Genomic DNA, 13,188 nt, shown 5'->3' with positions numbered 1-13,188 from the left:
CCGTCCATGGCTACTTGCCCATTAGTGAATCTTCCACTTCTTTGGCTGTCAGAAAGATGTTCTTGTCCCTTTTCCTATACTGCATCGAAACTTCTTTTCTTTTTGGGGATCCCGCAACTGAGCTTCCTGTCACTTATAATCACTTTTTTTGGCATTTTTCTGGAAAAGGTGTCACGCCACCTTATTGATTATCTATCAATTCTCGAAGGTAGAGGTCAGTTGGTTTTTCTGCTTTGACCAATTTTTTGACGACTGATATTCGAGATGATTTGTTTGTACTGTTACAAATGATATTTATTTTAAGTTTTAAAATTTCGCATGGATTTTATGAATGTGCTCTCTGAAGGAATTGTTTTTTTGTCAGATTGATCTGTGTGTGTTATGTCATTCATAAGACGTGGTCAATAGCTGAGTTGTCCTCACTGTCATTGTTTCCTTATTTCGTCAATTGGAGCATATACTGGCATGTGAGTTATTAGAGATTAGATACTTATATTTTATCCACGAATGTAACAGAGTTATACTATAGAAGTATTTGGGGTTTACCTTACTATAGTTATACTATAGAAGTATTGGCATAACACCTTTTGGGGAGCATTGCTCAACATCAACAAAAGATGTGAGCTTGGTCCCAAAGATTAAACGAAGTGTGAATGAGTGTTATTATAGGTGACTGATGTTCAAATATTTTCATAGAATCAAAATGGAGTTGAAAAAATTGATAATTCTTGAAATTATTTTGAATATTTTTATTTTCTTTTAAATTTTTTGAGTAGCTGTTAATTCTTTGTTTTTTATTTAGTAATTTTTATCTTTTTTGAACAAGTGGTACATTTTTGCTAAGATTTTACTATCTTTAAGCGTTTTATTTTGCACAATATTTTGTCATGTAATAAATACGTGAACTTCATGCCTTAAAAATGCATTGGGGGGGTTGGAAAAGCAACACCTGTTCTCCCCCTTCTCTTTCTTCAAAAAACTTGGTTTGCCTCTTTAGTGTCGAAACTAAAAAGATGTAAATCTTTAAACATATTTCTTGTTGTATTCGAGAACAAGTTTTATACGTTATGAATTAAAGAACCTTTTCTGCACTAAAACAGAACCTAAACTAGGATAATTAAATCCAGTTGTACAGTAGTAATTCTCCCCCAAGTGATTTTAGAAGGGCGCTCCGCCCCGTCTACCCTTTGATCCTTATAAATGCGCCCTCCTTGCCCCTTTTGTAAAAATAAGCCGCCATTCCTTAAAAACACTACCCTTTAATTATATTCTTAAATTTTTCAGTTATTTTGATAATGAGTGAGAATTACTTTGTAAAATATATACATAAAATTGTATTAAAGTGTAATTTAAAAATGGAAGATCAAATTCAGTTATTGGATAATCTTACACATTTTGATAAATTTTAACAGTGCCCTTTAAAAACCCTAAGTGTCCTTTTCTATGAGGAAGCACCCTTCCCTTTTTTATTCATAGGCAGAACTCTGGTAATTGTAAAGCTGTTTATAGTTATATTGATAAATTAATGACTTATAATCCCGTAAAGTATTGTGTTAGTTCCTCAATAACTAGAAAATATTTGCTTTTATTGTGAAGTGTACATTTTTTCTTTTTCAATTAATTTAAAGATAAAAAATTAATTTTGCAACCTAAATTTTTAGGTCGAATTTACGTTAAACTATATGATGAATTCTGATTGAAATGAAATTATAAAACTAAACAAAATCTGAAGTTTTGGCTTTTACAGTTATATTGATAGATTCATCCAACAAACATAGCTTTTAAAAGAATGTTGTTATAAGTACCGCAAATCGCTATGGCATCTAATAAAATAATGAATCTTTTATTGCTTACATGGAATGTTTATTTCATGATGGTGTTCTGCGATTAAAAAGTAAAGCAGTTTTTATTATAATCATAAACATGTAGCTTAGATGGCTTATTTGAACTTTCTCTGCGCTATGATTTTTAATTTTAGAACCCGAGTTATCAATTTATAGAAAAATGACCGGAAATTGGCATTTATCCTTTTGTTTTTCTTTTTTGTCCTTCTTTAGTAACCTCAGTTTCCTGCTAGCCCTTGTTTTATTTTAGCATGATTAACCAATATTGTTCTTTATAACCCTTTGATGTAGATGGGATACCGGTTTCCCTTTTATGTATTTTTTTCTGACGTTTTTATTACAAGCAAAAATATATTTTGGTGTTTTTTCTTTCTAAAAAACGGTCTAATAGTTACAAAAAAAAAAAAAAAAAAAGCCTGTAAGATTATATTTGTATTAAAACATAAAATCTGAAAAAGGTAGTCGGAAAATATTTTTTTTTTCATTCTTAGTCAAAAATTTATCAATAATGGATTTGATCCTAAATTTCTATGCTATTGTTTTTAAATTCATAGTCTGTCAGGTAGCTAACCCGCGTTTTTATTTCTAAGTCTTCAATTTTTAAAAGATGAAATGCCTATCATTTTTGTTTATTCTTCTAAAAATCATGACGAATGAAATAAGAATGAATTAATATCTTTGTTTATTACATGAAAATGAGTAAACTCCTTCCGAAAGTTTGAATTACGTATTGAAATTTTAGTTAATCAGCTGTTTTTGTGTTTGTTCACCGGTGTTTTTGGTTGAAAGTAACGAATAGTTCATTCATTGTTTATATGGGGGAAAAAATTCTCCCTTTAAATGTTAGTTATTTTTTAAAATTTTTTTGTTGTATTATATTTATTTAAAGATTAAAAATAAAGGGATTTTTTATTGTAAAACTAGAAACTTGTAAAAAAAAAATAATTATGAAAGATTGTAACTATAGTTATATCTTTCAAGTGTTTTTACCGTAATTTTCTAAGCTCTCACTGTCCTTGGTTTTGTGAGTTTTTCCTTTATTATGTTAAAATAGCTAATAACTACCTTGTTGATGTCGTTTATAAGCAATCCTAAATTGATATCAAGCTTCTCTGAGTGGGCGCATCATTTGAGCAGGAAATTCAATTAAAAAAAATGTTTCTTTTTTTTGTTTTGAAGTTTAGTCATAAAAAACTGCTTCATTCTTTGCGTAATTGTATGTAAAATTGCAGAGAATTTAGAATTTATGTTATTATTTTATATTTTGAATTGTCAATGTGAAAAAAGTTATTTTTGTTGCTTTTTTTATAAGTGCTTTCCAGAAAACCAGTGCTAATTGTTCCAGATGAAAATCAAAATGAAATTTGAAAGAAAAACTTATGAAAAAATATCAGCAGGTTTGCAACTTGTTCTTTCGAAAAAGCTTTTCTTTTTTTTCGATTGATCAATTTAATTTCCAGCACGTGTTGCAAATCTTTTAAATCGTTCTATTTCATTATGAAAGTTGCAATGTTTGGTAGAGTAGCATTTAATTAATTCTCAAATTTCCTCTCGTTTTGTTTTGCATGAAATGTTTTCTCTTTTATAAAAATTTCATTGATATTTTCACCTTACATTTTTTTTCTTCTTCTGTTTCGAATAATTAACTTAAAATCTCAGATTATGCTTTAATCAGATTATGCTTTAATCAGATTGTGCTTTAATGTATTGTAATAAAAAGTACTTACTTTGTCTTATTTGATAAAAAAAAAAAACTTCGTTAACTTCAAAAATATAAAAATTGGAATAATATTTTGAGTGCTCAAAATCAGGCTCCCATTTTCAAGACTTTCCAGACGTGAATGAAAAGAAAAGTGATTTGAAATATAAAACGTAATGTTGCCAACTAAAAATGGAAAAATAAACGTGAGAAATCAAACAAGAAAAACCACAGAAGACAAGAGAGGAAAAAAAAAATGAAAATAAAAACCGCAATGGCCGGGAGGTGCAAATCAGAGTAATTGCACCCCTTAGTTACTGCTTTTTTTTTTTTTTGAAGTTTTGTTCCTCACCTTTATTTTTCCATATTTTGTTGATAACTTTACGTTTTATGTATCAAATCACTTTTGTTTCTTCTCATACAGGTTTGGCAAGTCTTGAAAGTGAGCACTTATTTTTGAGCGCTTGAAACATATTTACTGTTATTTTCAATCAGTATATTTTTGAAGCGAATGAAATTTCTTAATCACGGATTTAATCTTACGGAATCATCTTACGGATTTAGTTTCTTAGGATTATTTATTCAAAATACTTTGTCTACTGAATTTGAGTCGACTTTTTAAAATATAAAAAGAATCTTTCTATTAAATGTATACATTTTCCTACATATCTATTAATTAACAACATTAATGCTTGAAAACTTTTAATGAATTGGATTTTTTTGTTCTTGAAGAAAACTATTATTCACTTTTTATGTATCTTGACTAGAACTTATGTCATATTATTTAAATTTCAAAAATTGCCACAAAAAAAATTAAACCAAAATTCAGTATTTTATAATTTTTATCTTAAAGTAATTTATTGAAAATTATAATACTATTAAGTTTTTGATTATCTTATTCTTTCGAAATTTTTTTCATTACCTCTCCCCCCCCTTTTTTTTTAATAAAATGATCGTAAAATTCAGGGTCATTTTTAATGATTTCATAAATAAACTCATAAGTCATAGATAGTATTAAGATCTCATTGATAATTAATAAGTACTCCTTTTGTCTTTCTTTTTGTCAGATACCTATTGAGGTATGGTGATTTGTGCTATTCCTATTTTTTATTTTTTTAAAAAAAAGTTCTTAAAATTAAGTATTAAATATTATTTTTTAAAGGCAAGAAAAGCTTAGGTGAATAATTTCTCATAAATTTTTTTCTTCTTTTTCCTGGTTAAAGATTTTTGCTTTTAAATTTTGTATTCTTACACAGTTTATAGTGTAAATGAGTTTAAAATAAGGTATAAATAGAATATATATGAGATACATATGAATTAATAGGACCTTATTTTATGTTTCGTTTATTTGGGTTGTTATACAATTTTTTTTTTTTCCTTTAGTGATGTACATATTTGATGGAATGATTGGACAAAAACAAATAATTATGTTTTCTTCAGCTTTTTATTGGATTTCCATCTATTTTTACCTATTTCTGTGACGTACGTACATGATTAATTCATACTAAAAAAGCACGGAATTTCGACATTTGCTGCTGAGTATTTTGGATGCGTTTTACGGAGCGAAGAAAGGAGTTGGTAAACGGTCTTGAAGGACATTTGACTGAAATATTGATTAAATTTCAACGAAAACGGCATTATACCACGTTAGTTAAGCTTCATGAGACTATTTATCATCTTATTCTGACGTGTGTCAATTTATAAAGTTGTATAATAGGTAATCAGGTTTATATATAGCACACTTAAAATTCATAAAGGCTCATCTGAGTGGTTTTCAAATTCTCGTCAATAAAGTAATCTACCTCTTACCGTGATATGTTTACTTAAGTGCTTCTATATTTATCTACTTTTTTTTATTATTGCTGTTTCTTCACTTTTGAATGAATTTTTCGCAAATAAATTAATTTGAGTAAAAATGTCTTTTATTCCAAATATTTAAGTTTAAATACAATTTTTTTCATAAAAAAATTATTTTGTTACAATTTATTAAAAGACGAAAACTATTTATTTTATGCCCTAATAGCAAGTATAAATAATGTGCAATATTTATAATGTATAAGAATAAGGCATAATAAAAAAGATTATTTATTATAAAATTTATGCCATCGGTTACAGAGGAAAAAAAAAAGAAATCAAGGAAATTCCATAAAATTAGCCTGGAAAAATCAAGAAAAAAAATCCTGGAATTGTTTTTTTAAATTTATTGTCTTAGCTACTTTGCTGTATTTAGCCCACACAATTGTGACGAAATAAATACATTTTTTGGAGGAAATTACAAAATTATTTTTGAGGATTTTACTTCGGTATTTGATTTATGACCTTGCGTGCAGTTATTGCGTGGTCTGAAAGTGAATATTTTCGAATAATTTATTCTGTTAATGGTAGTGAACTCTTACGAACCCGTTTTTCACCCATTGTGTTTGTTAAGGTATTTAAATATACTTATGTAACAAAATATTTTCTTTTGTTTCAGAATATTGAAATAATTTTCTGTTGGTGATTTTTTAATTTAAAAATTTTACTTGAAAAATTTATTTAAATTATGAGTGTTAATTAGAAGTTTCTTAATTAAGTCCGATCAAGAAAAAAATTATTAAAAGGATGTCATTAATTTTAGTATTAATATATATTTGTACTATTCGTAAATACCCCACTCAAAATTTTTATATATATATATATATATATATATATATATATATATATATATATATATATATATATATATATATATATATATATATATATATATATATATATATATATATATATATATATATATATATATATATATATATATATATAATGAAGTTCAAAATGAAGAATAAAACAAAGAAAAATAATAGACATATGAAAAAAAAAAGGGGGTGGGAAATAAAAAGTAAAAAAAATAACAAACAACATTTTATTTAAAAAAAAAAAAAAAAAAAAAAAGTGAAATGTTAATTAAAAAAACCGGAAAAAAAAAAGATATAATCTTTTCTTCAGCCCACACGATTATATCCGCAAAACAGAGTGCTGTTTACTTGCAGCTTAAGCGCAATAAATGATACTTATTGTTTTTCTTAACTTTCTTAGTGTTATCTTGTATTTATTTATTTATTTATATATATATATATATATATATATATATATATATATATATATATATATATATATATATATATATATATATATATATATATATATATATATATATATATATATATATATACACTTAGATTTCAGTTTATCATTACTTATACATTTTATGTAATTGAAGGAGTTAAATGTCGCCACTGCTACATGCATAATTTTTTGGTATATGCATATAAAATGTATTGATTTCCCCAGATGCACGAAAATTTAGTAACTTTGCTTTTCTAAAATAAGTTATTTTGGAGAAAATTCCATAAAAGGAGTAAATAATTTGAATCTTATCGTATTTAATTTGTATTATTTTGTGATTTACCTAGTTTGTTAATTTATACGTGTATAAATATTTATTTCTAGGATAAGAAACATGAACAGATATAAGTAACAGAAAATCAGCTGGGCGTAAGAACTCGCCAAGATGGAGGTGAAAAAGGCAGCTATATTCTGCTTGTTCAGATTATTCCTACCTTTAATGCTTCTGATAGGTGAGTTGACATTAATTTCTGGTTTAGATATCTCAGAATTGAAGTATTAAAATAGTTACCGATCAATGTAAAATAATATGAGTTACGAAAAAAAAAAAACATTCGGTGAATCGATTATGATTGATATGAGTTATTATTGTTTGTACCTTCTTTCGTGTTTTATAGTTTTCGTATAATGGGGTACTTGCAACTCAAGAAGAAGAATACTGCTGAAATCACATGGCTGTGCCTAATCACGTGGATGTGCTTGGCGTGCAAGCAGTTAGGGTTTGGCTAATCACGCTGAATCAATTTTCGGATCAGATTTAATGAGATACTCAAAGTCACGTGTGGGTGTCGAAGTTAATTGGCTTCTGAATCGTGATGTAAACTAATTCCTCGATTTACCCACGCGTTACGTCGCATGCAGGTATCCAATAAAATATATATTAGTGGATGGCAACAAGAATATCGTTTGCTTAATCATGGTGATAGCTCCTTTGTAAATAGAATTCTTTTGATGCTGTGTTATTTTGTGATAGCGTTCTTAAGATTAATAAACTAAACTTCCATTTTTATTTTACATGATTTTGAGTATTCTAAGTTATATTGCTGTTCGAAGTCCTGAGTTTTTTGGGGTCAGTTGTATTTGACAATCTGTATGCCACAATCTGCTTTTTCCGTTTTTTTTTTAATACTAATTATCTTTTTCTTGGCAACGCGTGGAGAAAAATCGTAATAAAGCATTATCTTCACGTGATAAAGTGAAACTTTTTCACCGTTATCTGCAAAATACCTGTGTAAATCCAGCAGTTTTCGATTTTAAAGTATATTCTTATCTTAATTGACGTGCTTAGGCAATTTCCAAATTAGTTTAGACGTGATTACTTTAACGTGTAATATATCAGCCAAGTCTATAAATACTTCAGGAATTTAATTTATATAAGTAAGGTGACCAGGGGTGTATTTCTAGTTTTCTCTTAATGTATAATCGTTAAAAGTTTAATCACATTTTTATTACTAACACGCGCAAATGCTCTGTCTTAGGTAATCAATAGCTTATTTCCTCTCATCTTAGATCTTCTGCTGCGAGATTAAAAAGCGGCATTTCTTTAATCAAAGGATCAACGTTATTTATGATATTGAAATGTAAAGTTTTTGCCGAAATTTAAAGTTAAGGTGATTTTTTTATTGCGAAAAAGTTTAGTAAAATAATATTTCCAATTTTATTTAAGTTAAATTTTTTAGGTAAAATAGGCACATGAAATTCACACACCTTTTTGATCTGTCTTTCAAAAGCAATGTTATATCATTTTTTTTGTTGTTGTTACGTTTAAAATTTTTGTAAATTTTATAAGTATCACCGAGATAAAACTATACGTAGTTTTTATTGATAGTTTTACTTACCGGAATATCTGTTTTTTTTTCTTTTTCTCATTTCCCCCCGAATATTAAAGCGACTCGCGGGCGTTATCTGGCCACTCTTATTTTTGAAGTATATAATTAAAATTAAGAATAATCAGGCACGGACCTGAAAAAAATGAAGAGGGCGTAAGCGCCAGTAGGATTTTATAGCAAACTCTGTTACTAATCCGAGATCTAAATGGTTCCAAGAATTTTTAAGATTATCACTGATATCAGAAGAAATTTGGCCATACTTCCTGACATAAGAAGTTATCTTATCTTTTTAATTGTTGAGTCTGTTTTATCATTTTTTTCATTCTTTCTTTTCTAGAGCAAGTTCTTATTTTCTTTTTTGTTTCGGCATGATTAAGATACCTTTTGTCGGTCTTTTGGAACTGTTCTCAAATTTCTAGTAAGAAAATTATAAGGCGCTTTTGAGTTTCAAAGAAACTCCGTTTCCTTTCTATAGAAAAGTATTAACAATTTAATTTTGCTTTTAAATTTATTTATATATATTCATGAAAATATTATTTAAAAGTAGATTTGGCTTTTCCTACATTTATTAATAAATAAGTGAAGAAAAAACACAAAATCGTAAAATTAAAATTACAGTAAGCCCGTTAACAAAATGGCTTCAATTGACGAGTACTCGTCATGCACTTATTTCGATTAAATAAAAAGTGGTGTTAATTTGTTTTACTATTAATCTATTTCATAATGAGATAATTTATTGATAATTACCACATCTTACAAATGATAAAGAATTTTATGAAGATATCAGGTTAGATCTATTAATCAACCAACTAAAAAAAATCTTATTATGATTCAATCAAAAACTTCTACCAGTTTTTAATTTGACTTTTTCTTCTTGAAATAAGTAAGACTTCGATGGATTAATTTCGTAAAATTTTTTTAATCTACTATGTCAGAAGGTGTGTTCTAATTGACAAAATATTCCATTCGACATGTCATCATATCATTGTCATAGCTATCTAATTTATCGAAAAAAACGTAAACTGTGTGAGATACGGGCGTGATACAATTTGTTAGAGCTAATGGGATGAGCTCATATTCTAAGAGGGTTTGAATTAGTTATGAAATGAATGGTGGTTTACTCTTTGCTCACAAAAGCACTTCTACTGTTAACTGTCTGGAATAATTGTCTCACTTGACTCTATTCAATCTTGAAGTCCTGTTCTTGACTCGTTTTATTCGCTTGTTAGTTCAATTTTCGTTTTATGCTTGATATCTTATCGGCGAAAAATAGTGATGTAAACTAATTGCATAAGTGACAATTGAGTGATAATTTTAACTTATAGCATTTCATTAAAAAGATAAATAAAAATAAAAAAGCGAAAATTGTTTTTCCTGTAGACTAATTATACTGTTTCGGAAAAATAAACGATACACCCTGAATAATTTTTGATCTAATCATCGGATTTTCTCGTGCTAGTTCTCAATAGTAATGGTTTAAGGGGTTGATCTCAAATGGGTTAATTAGTTAGTGGAAACGATTTTTTAAAGAAGTCATATAATTAAAATTTAATTTCACATTTACTATTCGATCGATTTCGTTTAAATTTTTTATTTTGCCGTATAAAATTACATTCTTTATAAAGATATAAAAAAATTGTATACCTTATAATTCAGAAAAATTTCGATTATTGTTAAATAAAATAATAAAAATAATACATAATTATTGATAATACTTTTTTTTTTTGCTTGGAATTATCTTTAAATTTTTTTTATCTTGTGCAAAAATTTTTCAATTCACTTTTTCAGTTCTCGAGATGTAGCGATATAAGCAATAAAGTAAAATTAACAGTGGTCCTAACTTGGGCCGCTCTCCTGATCAAACTATGGGGACCATATATCTCAGGTCACGGCTACCCCCCATATTTTGAGGATAAGAAATCAAAATCCATCGAAAAATAATTGTTTATTCAGAGAAAGTAATTTTTTGTGTCCGATTTTGCACTAACTAATTAGCCTATTTGAGGTCTCCCTCTCGATCCATTGAAAGTGAGTCCTAGTATGTGAAGTTTTAAAATTAATTTTTAAAAAATGATGTACTTTTGTTTAAAAAACGCATTTTCAAAATCAGATTTTCCCTGAAGAGATACTTTATAAGATAAATATACATTTCTTGCACTGATCGTTGAACAAAAATAAGTAGCTTGTTTAAAAATGTTAAATAAAAATGTAATTAAAATCCTATTGTTACCGCGGAATACTATGAGTTTTCTGCAACTTTTGAATTGTATGTGCAGATAGTATACTTTTTCACCTTTATTCAGAACAAATGTTTGTGGATAAGTGTGGTCGATGCCCTAAAATAGCTTACTACCTTTAGTTTGCTTATCTCTAGGTGTTTAACTTCAAATTTCTGAAAATACCATGTATCATGTACTTTTAATAAAACGTTTTAGAACCAAGGTGGCTCGAGTGATAGAACGTTTACCTCCCAATGATGTGACCTCAAGTTCGAATTCCAGCGGTGGCTGGTTGATACGAATTCTGCTCTCGGCTCGCACCGACCATAGTGCTGACGTAAAATATCTTTAGTGGTAGACGGATCATGGGTTGAAATCCTTATGCCGTAAGGCTAACCGTGGGAGATTTCCGTGGTTTTTCACTCCGTCGGGGAAAACCACCAAAATATTTGAGGTCAAGGCACGTGCGAGTTACTTTCGTCGAAAAGTCCTCGACAAGGCTAATTTGTCTCAATGATTTATCCAGGAGTTCCCTTGCCTTCTGGGTTGGGTTCAGAATTATAAAGCTACGGTGTTGAATATTGATAGTCGTAAACTCAGAATTGACCGGTTATAAAATAAAATAAAGCTTTTTAAAAATAATAATTGAAACAGCGAAAGTGTAACTGAAATTCAGATAAGAATTCTTACCTCTCCCACTCAAAACTTTCTAATTGGTGCCTTTCAAAAAGCTTTTCTAAACGATATTTAATTAAAATTGGCGGTTATTAATTTATCAATAGTAAAATTGCATCTCAGATAAAATCATGACATGTCTTTGTTGTGCGAGTTAAAAGAAGAAAAAAAATAACTCGCATCGCCCCCTTTCCCCAATTACTTAGTTGCTTTTTTTATGTCAAAAATGCTGATTTGACAGATGCGATGAAAAGGATATGGATATCGTGCCGAAAGTGTTGCTCAGGCTTTTCTCTCACTTTGGGTGCTCGTTATGTTGCGAGTTTATAGCTGTGGATTGGTGCAATCGATAAAAGGTGCCCAGTCGTAAATCTTGCATAGACTAGCTGGCGCCATAATTTTCGTGATTTTTGTCCCTTCTTTTTGTTGTGGGTATTTTGTTGCTGAGTATGCTAATGAACGACACTGAATAAAGTGCTTTGACTACCTATTGTTGTGAAAGATAATATAAAAGAACTTGAGACTCATTTAAAGCCTTGTTTCGTTGAGTCATTGGTTTTTATTTATTTTTGGCTGTTATTATTTTGTGTAGGTTTTCCTTATGAATACTTCCTTTAATAAAGCAATTTAAAAATTTTTTTTTCAAACTTATGGGATTTGGCGCAAATGGGACACCAGTATATCTTTTATATAATTTTTTTTCCTCATGCTCTAATTACAAACAAAAAAAATATTTTTGTATTTTTTAATTATAAAAACAGTCTAATAGTTACTAAAAAAAATCTTGAGTACCGGAATTATATTTACCCTGAATAATAAAATCCAAAAAAAGGATTTTCAATTTTTTTAAAAAACTCATATTCAAAGATTTATTAATGACTGATTTTGTAAATTAAAGAAGTTTCAATGAGGAATTACTGTTTATCCTAAATTTAAATAACTGCAAATGAATGCAAATTTGAAAAATTGTTTGGAAGTGAGCCGTGTGCGAAAAATCGTATTTTTGACAAAGCACAAAGACACCGGTGTTTCAAGCTGTATTTCAAAACCATAAATTATTAAAAAGCTACATATACTGTTTTTCACTTATATTTATCTAAATTATTACAAATTAATGAAAAAGAAAAATATGGTTAAAAAAAATTCTGCGTCAAGGGTTATGGGATTATGGATCGTGGTGGTTAATGAATATTCCAGATAGATTCTACATCCTCTATTTTTTTTTTCTTAGGTTTAATGTACGAAAAAAGCTATTATTTATTAAGTCACTAATAATTGTTTTTAAATTATTTTTGTTTCATTTTGTTCATTGAAATGTGTTCTATTGAATCTAGTTACCAAATCTTAAATTACAAGGTTGTTAGTATTTTTAAAAATGCGTACATTTTCCAAATTTAGAAGTTGGTAATTAAGTTCAATGTAAGACTGTTTTGTAAATAGAATGAAATAAAAAATATTCAACAACATTTAACAGTTGTTAAATAAATAAAGAAAGAACGTTTGTATAATCCTAATAAGTTTAACTTTTATCGTTCGTATAGTAATAGTTTAACTTGGAAGTAATCTCTTTTCTGTTTGAAGACGCATTTCTTTCTTTTTTCTTTCATTTTTATTTTTTATAATAGAAATGTTTTTCTTTTACTACCTAATACCTCTGCTTTAAATTATTAATTAAATAAAACTTTAGATACTTAGTAATTTTTTGCTAATATTGCTTAAGTAGTACCTGGGCATTTAAAATTCTCCATCCAGTTTTC

The 13,188-nt window shown here is 27.9% G+C and overlaps 1 protein-coding gene across 18 annotated transcripts in view; it reads left to right on the top strand.

The window, feature by feature from the left end:
- Positions 1-13,188, top strand: part of LOC107446587 (piezo-type mechanosensitive ion channel component) — a 125,449-nt gene that overhangs the window by 13,275 nt on the left and 98,986 nt on the right. For all 18 annotated transcript variants that reach the window (XM_087161414.1, XM_087161407.1, XM_087161411.1 and 15 more), the window contains exon 2: positions 7,033-7,160. In XM_087161414.1, coding sequence (XP_087017540.1) covers positions 7,094-7,160 — 67 coding nt within the window. In that variant the 5' untranslated portion in view covers positions 7,033-7,093. The remainder of the gene's footprint in view (positions 1-7,032; positions 7,161-13,188) is intronic.

The sequence above is a fragment of the Parasteatoda tepidariorum genome, chromosome 4 (assembly GCF_982258835.1).
Source record: "Parasteatoda tepidariorum strain Cologne lab strain chromosome 4, Ptep-v5.0, whole genome shotgun sequence".
NCBI classification, from domain to species: Eukaryota; Metazoa; Arthropoda; class Arachnida; order Araneae; family Theridiidae; genus Parasteatoda; species Parasteatoda tepidariorum.
This window is presented reverse-complemented; position numbering and strand designations above follow the sequence as displayed.